This window comes from Anomaloglossus baeobatrachus, chromosome 6 (assembly GCF_048569485.1).
Source record: "Anomaloglossus baeobatrachus isolate aAnoBae1 chromosome 6, aAnoBae1.hap1, whole genome shotgun sequence".
NCBI lineage: Eukaryota > Metazoa > Chordata > Amphibia > Anura > Aromobatidae > Anomaloglossus > Anomaloglossus baeobatrachus.
This window is the reverse complement of record NC_134358.1, coordinates 520,348,571-520,364,428: the sequence shown is the minus strand read 5'-3', so window position 1 is coordinate 520,364,428 and position 15,858 is coordinate 520,348,571. Positions and strand designations below refer to the sequence as shown.

The 15,858-nt window shown below is 47.1% G+C and overlaps 1 protein-coding gene across 2 annotated transcripts in view; it reads right to left on the bottom strand.

Annotated features, from left to right (window-relative positions):
* Positions 1-831: 831 nt before the first annotated feature.
* The window catches only part of ITGB1 (integrin subunit beta 1), a 64,694-nt gene continuing 49,667 nt past the window's right edge, over positions 832-15,858 (bottom strand). The window contains exons 14-17 of one of the 2 annotated variants that reach the window (XM_075315484.1): positions 10,550-10,782; positions 10,292-10,458; positions 5,631-5,711; positions 832-2,119 (exon numbers count right to left, since the gene is read on the bottom strand). In XM_075315484.1, coding sequence (XP_075171599.1) covers positions 5,637-5,711; positions 10,292-10,458; positions 10,550-10,782 — 475 coding nt within the window. In that variant the 3' untranslated portion in view covers positions 832-2,119; positions 5,631-5,636. The remainder of the gene's footprint in view (positions 2,120-5,630; positions 5,712-10,291; positions 10,459-10,549; positions 10,783-15,858) is intronic. The other variant, XM_075315485.1, reaches the window with a different exon arrangement.

Here is a 15,858-nt window from a genome sequence, read left to right as displayed (position 1 = left end):
TAGAGCAGAGGCAGCAGGAGCAAAGTGAAAGTAATTTGAGCCCTCAGCACAGAGACTGCGGCTGTGCTGTGAAGGTATGCAGTGTTCTGGCCGGACACTGCAGTGATCTGCACATCCTCCGGGCGAGACATGACTGCAGCGGCTCCCTGCTCCTGCCTCCTAAACAGTGAACACACAGTCTCCCCAGCCTCTGCAGGAAGCCGGGGGCTGGAGCTCCCATGTGTGACCGCTGTTTACATTAAACAAGTACTGATTAGCTGCTCCTCACACCCGCTTCTAGTCACTGACTGCAGAGAGAGGTGGGCGGGGAGCAGCTAATGAATATTCACTTACTTTAAGCAGCGGGCACACGTGGTTTCTCCAGCCGCCGGCTTCCTGCAGCAGTGACACTCCCTGCCTCCTGTGATCCCACTGCATAGCGCTGACTCCCCACAGCTCCCTACCCCGCAGCTTCAGACCATAAGACGCACCCCACACTTTCCTCCCAAATTTGGAGGAAAAAAAAGTGCGTCTTATGGTCCGAAAAATACGGTGTGTGTGTATATATATATATACATATATATATACACACATATATATATATATATATATATGTGCACACACACACACACACACACACACACACCGTATTTTTCGGACCATAAGACGCACTTTTTTTCCTCCAAATTTTCCTCCAAATATAAATATATACACACACACACACACACACACACACACACACACACGGTATCCAACTCAACAGACTTCCAGGGGTTAGAAGTGTCAGACTGCATGATCTACAATTGTGCATATATTTGACGCACTCAGTGTAAACGAAATAAAGACATGAAAATCCCCGTTTTAGGTCATTTTATTTAATAAATAAAGTTCAGTTAACAGTACTGTAAAAAGTGAACAACTGCTAAAATAAAAAGGCACTTAAAAACAAGAAATGTGACAAAACATGAAACAGAGGCAAAGCGAATGGTCCGAGGGGTAATATACAATGAATCTGTATGGCACAAAATGTAGAACAAACTATAATGTAACAAAAGGCAGTATATAATGAGATGGTCACAGTGTCTGTAACCAAGCGTTACAGATTTGGGTCAAACCCTGATGATGGATGAAGAAGAAATAACCAGTGAATTAGAAAGGTAAGGAAGCACCAGATTTAGAAGAAAAAAAAGTTTAAAAGGGTTGTCTATCATTTAGAGGGAGGGGAGGGTCTGCCCGTTACAGAAACTGCATGTCTGTCCACCTATAGGCTGTGTCTGGTATTGCAGCTCAGCTCTATCTACTTGAACACACGTGAGCTGCAATACCAGATACAACTAGTGGAACAAGGGGGAAGGTGCTAATTCCCAGACATAAAAGTAGCCCTTTTTTGGCTTTGTGGACAACCCCTTTAAGTACATAAACAAGCACACGCTCCTGATAAGATTTAAGGCCATTAAACAAATAATGCACTGCGATTTTTTTTGGCTAGGTAAAGTTAGGCAGCAATTGGTGCAGAGCTGGAATTTACCGGGCATGCTCCAGGACCATTGTTACATCCGCTTGCTCTTCTGCTCACTTTCCCTTGCATTCAGTCATAATATACACTATAAACCTACCCTCGCTCGCTGCACCTTCCATCCCTGCTGAAGTCTGAGGTATACACCATTAATACCCGCCTGTCGGTAAATTCCAGCCCTACTGTTCCCCGTTAAGCAGAATCATAATACTTTGATTGGAAAAGCCTTCAGTGATTTACCCTTCGTCCCCAAAGAAATATCTGCTTACACAAAGGTCAGAAAGGCACGACGTGACCTTCGGTGGCTTAGAGGTTGAGCATTCAATGTGGTTTCGACAGTCCAATGGCACCGATTGCATTTTCTTGCAAATCAGATTTTTGCAATATTTTTTTTTTTTTTTTACATTAACTGTACAAGTGAAAATCTGAACATCAAACACCGTTACGCGTCAGTAAATCATTGCAGTACTGCCCATCTGATGCCAGCGGGTCGGGATAGGAAACAAAAATTGCTACTTTGCATACACAGTGTAGTAAAATATATGCAAAAATCACTGTTCATTTTCCCTCATATTTCGGATTCACCACTGTTGTCACCGCACTCTTGTAGATAGGATTTTCACCCTATAAAATAAAAAGGAGATAAAACAAATTTAAAAAAAGTGCCAAGAAATGTAAAATAATCACAGCAGAAAGTGAAATTGTGCGTGAAATATCAAAGCATTCCTGCTGAATACACACATGGACAACAGCACACGGTGCAGTCACGTCACAAGGAGGCGCACACAGCGGCCACGACCCAACACAAGCCGCGAGGGAGAGGCGACACCGGCCGCCGCGAGGGATAGGCGACACCGGCCGCCGCGAGGGATAGGCGACACCGGCAGCAGAATCTATGAAGATTGTGCATAATCCAACTGCACGTTGCGTTTGAGAACGCAGCGTTTCGGCTGCTGAAATTTTGATCCAAATCGCTGCGTTCTAAAAAGCAACATGTCACTTCTTTTGTGCATTTTGGAAGCATGAATTCTGCATTCAACAATGCAGCTTTTCGGCTGCGTTCTGAAACGCACAAACGCTGCGGAAGATTTGGCACGGCAGAACGCAGATGTACACACATACCCTTAAAAGAACCCCTCCAGCATTTTTCTATTTATGCCTTTGTTAGGGATCACGTATGAGTAATGCATGTAGTCACACTCAGTGTCTCCACCGGTCTTCAGCCCAACTCGGTCGCTCTGGCATCACATTATAGCTTTTAACGTTTTGCATTGCAGCCACTTCTCAGTATAAGGCCTCTTTCACTCATCCGTGCAAAACACTAACATTTTGCACGGACCGTGTTGAAGGTGCATATGGCTCTCCGTGTGCTGTGATTTTGGCACACGTGTGTTCTCCGTGTGCTGTGATAGCACACAGAGAGCAGGAACTTTTTACTCACCTGTCCCTGGCTCTGCTGTGTCCGCTGCTGCTTCCGGGTCCCCGACGCAGTGAATATGCATGACCATAATGAGCAGGCCCAGAAACAAGTGATAGCAGCACCAAACACAGCAGCGCTGTAGACAGGAGAGTATAGAAAATCATTTTATTTCAAAGACACGTGTTTTCTCTGGCACATGTATCACATCAGTGCTGCCGGAGAAAACCGGACATGTCGCCATGTGGAACACACAGACACGCGTGTGCTCCATATGGACATACATCCAAAGTGAAAACACTGAGGTATGCGCAGACCCATTGATTTTAATGTGTCCGAGTAGGTCAGTGTCTCCGGAAAGTATGAAAACTGACATCACACGTACTGGAATCACGGATGTGTGAAGGGGGCCTTAGTTTATGTGACTCTGCAGCCTCGTTCTGAATTCCCATAGGCTTGTATTGAAAAGATTAAAAAAAAAAAAAGAAAAAAAAAAACCCACACAAAACAAAAAACACAACCACCCTAAACCTCCACTTCAAGCAGCACCCGCTGTTTGATTTGCCTGGTAACAATTGCAGTCACGTGCTGCCAGAGCAGGGCTGAAAATAGGTACCGGTACTGGATCCCCAAATAATTGCAAAAAAAAAAAAAAAAGAGCGGTCAATACCCCTAATTGTTCTTCCCCAATGCAGAGGAGCAGAATACCCCTTTTTAACAGGCACAAAGCCACGGTGAGAACATGGAAGAATTTATGTAGATTCGTGTAATATGTCCACTCTTTCTAGGCACTGCGCACACTAAATAGGGGAGGAATTAGTTACACTATTATGGAAAAAGTAACCACTGTCCCAACTGGGCAGAAGCAAAAGTTCAGGGGGTGAAGTCATGCAATACAGAGGAAACACATGAGTAATCCTGGGAAGCCTCCCATAAAGGACAGGGGTCTCCAAAGGGACATCAATATGAAAAACAGATGGAACCAGGATTTGAGTTTCATGAAAACATGTTTAGATATTGGGATGGCAGCTCCAGAAGTCAGGAGGAAACGAAAACTAGAGCTGGACACTGGGCTAGTGACATCTGGTCAAGGATATAGGAATGCTACACTGGAGGGCAGAAAACTACCAAAACGGTACAGTTTGTCAATAAGTGAAGGAATCAAGGTATCTAAAAGGGTAAGTCAGGTTTTTTTTCTTTTTAAAACCTTTTCTATGCTATAGCCAACGTTCATTAAGATGTGTGTTTGTTGTGGCTCCAAAACCCCACCGATCACTTTTAAAAGGTGTTGTCCACTACTTTTACATTGATGGCCTATCCTAAGGAAAAGCCATCAATGTCTGATCTGTTGGGGTCAGACACATCGTACCCCCTCCGATCAACCGTATTCTGTCCCAGCGGCAACAGACAGAAATGCTCTGTTAAGGCCCAGTCACACACAACGACTTACCAGCGATCCCGAAAACGATGCGACCTGATAGGGATCGCAGGTAAGTCGCTGGGAGGTCGCAGGTGAGATGTCACACAGTCAGACCTTACCAGCGATGCAGGAACAATACAGGTCGCAGTAGCGACCTGTATAACGATCTCAGCAGTCACTGTGACCCTGTCACACAGTGTCAAACACAACGATGTGTCCTGCCCAGCAGGACATCGCCTTTGAAGAAAATGGCCTGGACCATTCTGCAACGATTAGCGATCTCACAGCAGGGGCCTGATCGCTGGTAAGTGTCACACATAACGAGATCGCTAACGGGATCGCTACTGTGTCACCAAACGGTGACTCAGCTGCGATCTCGTTATGTGTGACAGTACCTTAAGTGGCCGCGGTCGGGTACTGCACATCCACCTCCCATTGTAATCAATAGGAGGCAGATGTGCAGTACACGGCCACTATCAGAAGACTGAGCAGCACTGGAACTGAACATTTCCGGCTGCAGCCGCCAGGAGGAAGAGCAGCTGATCGGCGGGGGTGCAGGGGGGCGGACCCCGGCCGATCAGACATTGATGACCTATCCTAAGGAGAGGCCATCAATGTAAAAAAATAGTGGACAACCCCTTTAAATGTAATGGCAAAAAAAGTTCAGCTAATCCTTAGGCCTCATTTAGACATTTATCTATCACGGTCCGAGTACGGATGTATGGACCGGCTTAGAGCGTAAGCACAGAGGTGAACAGACCCAAAGAAAGTCTATGGTCCGTACACCAGCCTGCTCGTGCTCCGAGGCTTAGCTGTGCCCTTCTGCCCCTACTGCATTATCAATGTTTGGGTGGGATTTGTACCGGCATCAACTGCAGTGACAGCATGACGAAGAGCTCCAGAAATGGAACCACCCCCCATTAGATTATTGTAGGGCAGCTGCAAGCTAAAACAGGGAACGTCACATGGAATAATCCCTTTAAATATTACTCAAAACCGGGCTGCCAAAAAATGCTCACCGGTTTATGGGTAACAAGGTGCTTTGTGGAACAGTGTTTGAGAAAATCTCTAAGACTCTTCGTGCCTGGTCAGGTTATAGGATGCAGAAATATATTGTAACTATTAAATTGCCAAAGAACCCATTAAAACTCAAGCCACTTGCAAACAGGTTTGCTAAAAATACAGCAACCCATCACCAGTAAGCACACGCTGGTCCACACGGTGTTAATAGAAGACAGAGCAGTGTGAAAGAAACATGCAAGAAAAAAGGCACAGGAAAAAAAAGAGAAGATACAAACTGAGATTTAGAGAGCGGCTTTACGTCCGTAATTTGGATTCTTGAAATTATTTATAGGACTCTTGTAAATAGGATTCTCTTGCTGGAGAAAGCAATCCACAAAGAAAGAGGATCACATTGACAGAATAAATCAGACAACACAAGGACAGTAAAATCAGAGGAGGAGCGAATAATCCGGTACTGTGCGAGTATGGCAGGAGGGAGACCAGGGTGTAGACTGAATCTTCTGGGCCTCATTGCAAACTGTAACAAGTGGGATCTGACCTACAAGGAGCCTCTGCATCTACAAGGGGCACGGAGCGACTGCAATGGTTGCATCCCCTATAGCTACCCCTCTAAACCCCATTACATGGTAACACTACCAGTCATTAGTAACTAGTCATTAGCTTGTCATATGCCTCAAAAGGGAACCCGTCACTAGATTTGGCCCCTATAAACTGTAGCGACCACCACTGAGCCATTATATGCAGTATTCCAGAATACTGTATACGGCCCTGTGCGCACTAGAAAAAGGACTTTTCTTAAGAAAATTCCGGAGGTTCAGTAAGATTTCCACACCTGCGGGAAAATACCGCACCGAAATCCGCATGCGGTATGTTGTGTTTTGCTGCGGATTTTGTGCGGAAATGCCGCAGCCAGCTTCGGACTGGCTACTGGAGGAATCTCCAGTAATGCCAGGCCTGGCCGCGGTTACCTGCACTGAACTCCGGAGCTCCCACCTGAGCTCCATAGTGCAGCCTAGACTAAACTGCGAGCGCCGAGTGATTGATTCTCCGGCGATTGCCGTTTAGTTCAGGCCGGGCTGATCTCCGGAGCTAAGGTGACAGCTCCGGAGTGCAGCCCGACCTCTCTACAGCTGTCACCTGAGCTCTGGAGATCAGCCCGGCCTGAACTAAACGGCAATCGCCGGGGAATCAATCACTCGGCGCTCGCAGTTTAGTCTAGGCTGCACTATGGAGCTCAGGTGGGAGCTCCGGAGTTCAGTGCAAGTAACCGCGGCCAGGCCTGGTATTACTGGAGATTCCTCCGGTAGCCAGTCCCGCAGCTACCTGCGGAAAAGAAGTGACATGCAATTGTTTTTGCTGCGGGAATGCTGCAGCAAAACATGCAGCTGTCAAAATCCGCCTAGTGCGCAAAGCATTTTTTTCCCCATAGGATTTGCTGGTGAATCACTGCAGAGATGTTATGAACATTTTCTGCAACGAAACATGCAGCAAATCCGCGGGAAATTCCGTCTATTGCGCACAAGGCCTAAGAGTCCAGGCCACTGTGTATAACGTAAAAAACAATTTTATTATACTCACTTAGTCTGGTCCGATAGATGTTGCTACTCTCCAATCAGGTGCCTCCTCTCTGCTGCGATCTCAGTCCTCCTCCTACCCAGCCCAGTGTGGATGACGTGTCTTACGTCATCCACACAGGTCGGCATTGTGGTCCTGAGGAGGTGCACTTTGGTCTGCCCTGTTGAGGGAGTTCTTTTAAACATGTATGTTTTTAACATGTTTTGTGAATAAAGGATGTCTTAATTTTCACAGAAGACTGCACTACGGGTGCTGGATTACCACTTACTCTTATTTAGACCAAAGTACTGTAATGCGCCGTCACGAGGAAAGATCAAAGACCGCCTGCAAATGCGCACTACAATACTTTCATCTGACCTGAGTAGAGCAGATCACAGTGCACCTGCGCAGGAGGGCAATGCCGACCAGTGTGGATAACGTAGGACACGTCATGCACACTGGCCTCAGATGGAGGATGGAGGATGGAGACTGCTGCAGAGAGGAGGCGCCGGACCGGAGAGCCACACTCATCGGACCGAACCGCTCCCTAGGAGAGTATTAGAAAAGTGATTTTTACATTCTACATAGCAGCCTGTGCTCTTATATACAGTATTCTGGAATGCTGTATATAAGGTCTAACTGGTGGTGTCCGCAGCTTATAGGGGACAATTTTGGTGACAGGTTCCCTTTAAAATGAAAAGCTACAAGACTTACTAATGCACAGGGTAACAAAGTCAGACTACCCTTGGCTGATCTGTGTGGTGCTTTGTGATGGGGGTGCACATGAACAATAGTGCCAATGGGTTTTATTCTCATTGTCTTCACTTCCTATTCACTGCTCTTCTGCCTTTTCAGTTTCCCACTTCCCATGGTTGATGGATTCCAGAGTCATGGCCCATTTGGACTAGTGGTGTGGATGCATCACTGGCCCAAACTGCATGCTGTCCAATACTGCAGAGCTGCTTTAGGCTACTTTCACACATCCGGTTTTTGCTCTGCGGCACAATACGGCGGTCTGCAGAAAAACCGCAAACGTTTTTTTTTTCCGTCGGTTGCGTTTTTTTTGCATAGACTTACATTAGTGCCGTATTGTGCCGCATGGGCTTGCGTTCGGTCCGGTTTTTGCCGCATGTGGCAGATTTAGCCGATGCCGCGGCCGGATGGAACGTTGTCTGCAAGGTTTTTTGCTCCGTCAAAAAAAAAACGCAACGCGCCGCCTCCTGCCGCTGCGGCGCATTTTTCAATGCATGCCTATGGACGCCGGATGCGGCGCGATGCGGAAAAAACGCATCCGGCCGCCGCATGCGGTTTCTTCCACTGCGCATGCTCTGTAGCGTGCCGCAACCGGAAAAAAACGGACGGGCCGCATGTAAAAACTTATGCAAAGGATGCGGTGTTTTCGCCGCATCCGTTGCATAGGTTTCACAGCCGGATTGAGCCGCACGGCTCAAACCGGATGTGTGAAAGTAGCCTTACATCTGCCAGAGGACTGAAGATGGCAAGAATCGGCAATCTGACCAGCTTTAGAGAGCCCTTTGCAAGTTCTGTGCTCTTTGCCCCAAAAAACGGCCAACTAGCAAACAGATTGCAAGTGCTCTACTTGGACTGGAAACACGGCCATTCTCTTGGACTACAAAAGGTGGTCGGTGACCTAGGGAATGAGCACTAAACAATAGAATTAAAAATCCCACTGAACTTCAGAATAGAGATACTATTTTTTAATAGCAAGTATATTGCAAAGTTGTTAATTTTTACAAACACTGTACAATAACTTTATTAGAAGACACTTCTCAGTACCAGGATAAACTAATCTGGGCACTTTTTTCGTGAAAATAATGACTGGCCAAACCTTGCTATGAACTGTACAATTGACCATGAATATCAGTTTCCTTATTACTGCTGTGCGGGGGAAGGAAATGACGAATGCTCCGAGGAGTTCTTCATTCAAAGCAAAGTGCCTTTTTAACCCATTGAAGGCAATTTAAAAACAGGCCATGCAGATTGAATGGGGGGATACTTCAGTCACCAGATTTAATAGATCCTAGGAAAGTGACCTGCTAATAGCTGAATGCTTTTTGCATAATATATTACAATAAACAATGCTCCCAAATTTTTCTATTAACTATTTTGCCATGAAAGGCAGGACGGTACAGCCATAAGGAATCTAGCAATGTGGATGTGTTACTGCAATGTATTAGAATATAGATCACAGATTTTCATTGTTAAACCAGATATGCATAAAAATGCATGCAGGAATGAATAAGTAAAATATATCTTTGTACCGTGTTAGCCAGTAGAGATAAAAAAATTGTTTAAAAGAACTGAGAGTCCTTAGTGGTTGATACCTTTTAATGGCTAACTTTACTCGGGGGTCATGTGTTCTATACACATGTGATGAAGTCCATGAAACCCTGGTCGAGCAGCGCCCCCCTGTGGCCAGACGCATAAGGTAACTGCTTGATCTGACTGTGACCACGTCTTACCTGTAATGTACTCTGACACACACACACGTACGTACATACATACATACATACATACATACAATATGGAATTTACAGAGTGTATCTAGTGTGCCCTTACGGCGATTAAACATATATAATTTAATCTTGGGCTGTTCCGTTATCTCTATCCTGAATTCCAAGTCTGTGGGGTCGGCGTAATAGTTATCGTAATCGATTGGTGGCAGCGAGTTTATGCCAAGGATCATTGTGGGGCAACCAGTGAGATCTGGGAGGATTAGATATATATTCCGCCCGCGGGAGTCGGGCGAATATATACCTTACTCTCACCGGGAACCCTTCAAACATCGGCATCGTAGAATAGCGGCCTCCTTGCTTATTGTCGGGCAATTCCATAATTGGCCTGACTATAAGAGGGGCGATAGAGAGCGAGTCACGCGCTCTGTCGGGTTTAAAGGGGGGGGGGGGGTGTAACTTCCTCTTCCTCCCCCCTTTTCCTGACATATTACCATCTTTTCAGTTAGCCATTAAAAAGGTATCAACCACTGAGGACTTCAGTTCTTTTAAACAATTTTGCATGAATGAATGTAATGTATGCCTGTATATCCGATTATTTTAAATAACTGGTGTACGGGGAACATTGGAGAGTAGACCTCAGCAAACAAATCAAAAAGGTTAACAAAAAGACTGAAGACAAATGAAAAAGGGAGGACTAGTAAAAGACTCACAGAAAAAGAAAAGACTGGATAATTTCTCACTGTGTCCCCCAAGTTATTAAGCGTGCTTCAGCTGTATTCGGAGCTCCCATAGTGAATGCACGGGGTATCATTTATGGCCACCTCTTTTTGCTACAGAAGGCCCAATACCTTTACAAAAGATGCAATCTTGCTCTAAAACACAACCTATAGCCATGCGATACTTACAGCGTCCCATTTGGCATTCATTTTTTCTTTTTCGAATTTAGCAAACTCTCTCCTGTCATGGATGATCATAAGAAGCTTCCATATAAGCAGCAGCGCCAGGCCGATGAGAACAATGCCAGCGACCACACCAGCAACAATCGGGATTATGTCAGGGCCACTGGGACATTCTGAAAGGACAAGATATAGATATATAATGAATGAGGATGCCATGGGCGATATAACTGGGTGCGCTAGCAAAGCCTGGTGCAAATTGATTACCTGGATCCTTCACCACATGTACATGAACCTCAGAGTTTGCATTGACTGAGTAGGTAAAGTAGAACCAGCAGTCATCGGCGTCCTTCTCTTTGCAGTGAGTGAGGGCATCTGCCTGCCCTGGCTGGGGTAACTTATCGCGGCTATCCACCATGGTATAGTTGAAATGCAAGCACTGACTATTGCACACTGCCTGTTTTTCTCCTTTTTGGAAGGCTCTGCACTGAACACATTCCCTAGACACACACAAAAAATAAACATGAAAAATTAGAATTTACATGGAATGCAAGATACTGTCTTTACAATAAGTGCACTGGCGACAGATGGCCTGAAGAAGAAAATACAGTGAGGGACAGGAGGTTTACATATTGGAAGAGCTGGTATGGTGCAAAATAGAGAACTGTGAGGGAGGTGCAGGCACGGAGCCAATTTAATTGATCTTTAACGGTATGTGCCCACGATGAGGTGATGCATCATTTTAGCCGCAGCACCATTCCTTGTGCGGAGGAGATGCAGCACCATTCCTTGTGCGGAGGAGACGCAGCACCATTCCTTGTGCGGAGGAGATGCTAGTGCTAGACGCAGCACCATTCCTTGTGCGGAGGAGATGCTAGTGCTAGACGCACCATTCCTTGTGCGGAGGAGATGCTAGTGCTAGATGCAGCACCATTCCTTGTGCGGAGGAGATGCTAGTGCTAGACGCACCATTCCTTGTGCGGAGGAGATGCTAGTGCTAGACGCATCATTCCTTGTGCGGAGGAGATGCTAGTGCTAGACGCATCATTCCTTGTGTGGAGGAGATGCTAGTGCTAGATGCAGCATCATTCCTTGTGCGGAGGAGATGCTAGTGCTAGACGCATCATTCCTTGTGCGGAGGAGATGCTAGTGCTAGACGCATCGTTCCTTGTGTGGAGGAGATGCTAGTGCTAGATGCAGCATCGTTCCTTGTGCGGAGGAGATGCTAGTGCTAGACGCAGCATCGTTCCTTGTGTGGAGGAGATGCTAGTGCTAGATGCAGCATCATTCCTTGTGTGGAGGAGATGCTAGTGCTAGATGCAGCATCATTCCTTGTGTGGAGGAGATGCTAGTGCTAGACGCAGCATCGTTCCTTGTGCGGAGGAGATGCTAGTGCTAGACGCAGCATCGTTCCTTGTGTGGAGGAGATGCTAGTGCTAGATGCAGCATCGTTCCTTGTGCGGAGGAGATGCTAGTGCTAGACGCAGCATCGTTCCTTGTGTGGAGATGCTAGTGCTAGATGCAGCATCATTCCTTGTGCGGAGGAGATGCTAGTGCTAGACGCAGCATCATTCCTTGTGTGGAGATGCTAGTGCTAGATGCAGCATCATTCCTTGTGTGGAGATGCTAGTGCTAGATGCAGCATCGTTCCTTGTGCGGAGGAGATGCTAGTGCTAGACGCAGCATCGTTCCTTGTGTGGAGATGCTAGTGCTAGATGCAGCATCATTCCTTGTGTGGAGGAGATGCTAGTGCTAGATGCAGCATCATTCCTTGTGCGGAGGAGATGCTAGTGCTAGACGCAGCATCGTTCCTTGTGTGGAGGAGATGCTAGTGCTAGATGCAGCATCATTCCTTGTGTGGAGGAGATGCTAGTGCTAGATGCAGCATCGTTCCTTGTGTGGAGGAGATGCTAGTGCTAGACGCAGCATCATTCCTTGTGTGGAGGAGATGCTAGTGCTAGATGCAGCATCATTCCTTGTGCGGAGGAGATGCTAGTGCTAGATGCAGCATCATTCCTTGTGCGGAGGAGATGCTAGTGCTAGACGCAGCATCATTCCTTGTGCGGAGGAGATGCTAGTGCTAGACGCAGCATCGTTCCTTGTGTGGAGGAGATGCTAGTGCTAGACGCAGCATCGTTCCTTGTGCGGAGGAGATGCTAGTGCTAGATGCAGCATCGTTCCTTGTGTGGAGATGCTAGTGCTAGATGCAGCATCATTCCTTGTGCGGAGGAGATGCTAGTGCTAGACGCAGCATCGTTCCTTGTGTGGAGGAGATGCTAGTGCTAGATGCAGCATCGTTCCTTGTGTGGAGGAGATGCTAGTGCTAGATGCAGCATCGTTCCTTGTGTGGAGGAGATGCTAGTGCTAGACGCAGCATCGTTCCTTGTGCGGAGGAGATGCTAGTGCTAGACGCAGCATCGTTCCTTGTGTGGAGGAGATGCTAGTGCTAGACGCAGCATCGTTCCTTGTGTGGAGGAGATGCTAGTGCTAGACGCAGCATCGTTCCTTGTGCGGAGGAGATGCTAGTGCTAGATGCAGCATCGTTCCTTGTGCGGAGGAGATGCTAGTGCTAGATGCATCATTCCTTGTGCGGAGGAGATGCTAGTGCTAGATGCAGCATCATTCCTTGTGCGGAGGAGATGCTAGTGCTAGACGCAGCATCATTCCTTGTGCGGAGGAGATGCTAGTGCTAGACGCAGCATCGTTCCTTGTGCGAAGGAGATGCTAGTGCTAGACGCAGCATCGTTCCTTGTGCGGAGGAGATGCTAGTGCTAGACGCAGCATCGTTCCTTGTGCGGAGGAGATGCTAGTGTTGAGGAGAGCCATAAGATGAAATACTTAATTAACCTCTGGACATAGAGCATTGTGGGAAATATGTTGATTTGCCTTACATAATTCAGGTTTCAGATCATATACATGACACAGATATAAAGGTGGCTGTCATTGCCTGTTTCTCCACACCTTGCTTGGAATGCAAGGAATGTCCAGATGAAAGAAGATATCATATAAGGGAAGACAGACCAAAGATCAGATGACAATACAGACCAGACCATCCAGCATGGATCCACCAGATGGGAGGGACGTCATCACCATCACCATGGATCCATCCAATGATGTCATAGACCCGCCTCCAATGACGCCTACCAATCAGCTCATGGACTAACACATTGTTCGACCCACTGACCAATGAACACATCCGGACATGCCCCTTTGCAAGGTTATATCAGAGCAAGCTCAGTTGTAATAAAGCAGAGCATGGGCTGACTTCTGTCGAGGAAAGATGAATATCCGACTGTGTCTCATCTCATTTTTCAAGCATGCACTCGACCCACACCAATTAGACCAGGCAGTAGGCAACTAGTGATCTCTGGTTAAGAGTTCACCTTAACACTAGTGCTAGATGCAGCATCGTTCCTTGTGCGGAGGAGATGCTAGTGCTAGACGCAGCATCGTTCCTTGTGTGGAGATGCTAGTGCTAGATGCAGCATCGTTCCTTGTGCGGAGGAGATGCTAGTGCTAGATGCAGCATCATTCCTTGTGCGGAGGAGATGCTAGTGCTAGACGCATCGTTCCTTGTGTGGAGGAGATGCTAGTGCTAGATGCAGCATCATTCCTTGTGCGGAGGAGATGCTAGTGCTAGACGCAGCATCGTTCCTTGTGCGGAGGAGATGCTAGTGCTAGATGAAGCATCGTTCCTTGTGCGGAGGAGATGCTAGTGCTAGATGCAGCATCATTCCTTGTGCGGAGGAGATGCTAGTGCTAGATGCATCATTCCTTGTGCGGAGGAGATGCTAGTGCTAGATGAAGCATCATTCCTTGTGCGGAGGAGATGCTAGTGCTAGATGCAGCATCATTCCTTGTGCGGAGGAGATGCTAGTGCTAGACGCATCATTCCTTGTGCAGAGGAGATGCTAGTGCTAGATGCAGCACCATTCCTTGTGCGGAGGAGATGCTAGTGCTAGACGCATCATTCCTTGTGCGGAGGAGATGCTAGTGCTAGATGCAGCACCATTCCTTGTGTGGAGGAGATGCTAGTGCTCTCTGCGGGAGAACACAGCGTCAGTGCCCACAATCAGGATTCTAGGCGCAGCACATTTTCCCTGTGTTCTCCTGCTGAGAACACTCACGTCTCCGTAAGAATAAATTGACATGCTGCGGCTTAGGAAGCTGCGCCACATATCAGTTCATGAAGCATCTAAAAGAAGCACAGTGGGCAATGGATTTCTATGAATCTCATCCACTGTGATTGTACTGTACAACGCAGCGTTTTGGATGCAGCTAAAATACGCTGCTAACACTGATCGTGTGCACATACCCCAAAAGGTTATTCCCATCTTCATAAATTGGTATTGTCAGTGCATGTAAATACAAGCCATTTACTGCTTATTAAAAATTTTCAGCTGTTTACAGCTTGTTGTCCTGGAGACCGACCACTGCTGTTATCCAGAAGAACATGTGCAGTGCTTTCAAGCTCTTATCTATTGATCTTGTAAGCACTGCTGTGAAGCTGGTAAGGAAATCTGGAGTGCACAGTTACTTCCTAATCTCGGCCAGCTTCAGCGCAGCTTACAAGCTAGATTGCAATGGTGGTCTGTCTCCTAGCTAATGTACTGTGGGAAAAAGAAGGGAATTTTGTTTACTTACCGTAAATTCCTTTTCTTCTAGCTCCAATTGGGAGACCCAGACAATTGGGTGTATAGCTATGCCTCCGGAGGCCACACAAAGTATTACACTAAAAGTGTAAAGCCCCTCCCCTTCAGCCTATACACCCCCCGTACTGCTACGGGCTCATCAGTTTTGGTGCAAAAGCCAGAAGGAGGAAAAAATTATAAACTGGTTTAAAGTAAATTCAATCCGAAGGAATATCGGAGAACTGAAACCATTTAACATGAACAACATGTGTATACAAAAACAGGGGCGGGTGCTGGGTCTCCCAATTGGAGCTAGAAGAAAAGGAATTTACGGTAAGTAAACAAAATTCCCTTCTTTGTCGCTCCTAATTGGGAGACCCAGACAATTGGGACGTCCAAAAGCAGTCCCTGGGTGGGTAAATAATACCTCATAATAGAGCCGTAACGGCTCCGTCCTACAGGTGGGCAACTGCCGCCTGAAGGACTCGCCTACCTAGGCTGGCATCTGCCGAAGCATAGGTATGCACCTGATAGTGTTTCGTGAAAGTGTGCAGGCTCGACCAGGTAGCTGCCTGACACACCTGCTGAGCCGTAGCCTGGTGTCGCAAGGCCCAGGACGCTCCCACGGCCCTGGTAGAATGGGCCTTCAGTCCTGAGGGAACCGGAAGCCCCGAGGAACGGTAAGCTTCGAGAATTGGTTCCTTGATCCACCGAGCCAGGGTTGATTTGGAAGCTTGTGTCCCTTTACGCTGGCCAGCGACAAGGACAAAGAGTGCATCGGAGCGGCGCAGGGGCGCCGTACGAGAAATGTAGAGTCTGAGTGCTCTCACCAGATCTAACAAGTGCAAATCCTTTTCACATTGGTGAACTGGATGAGGACAAAACGAGGGTAAGGAGATGTCCTGATTGAGATGAAAAGGGGATACCACCTTAGGGAGGAAATCT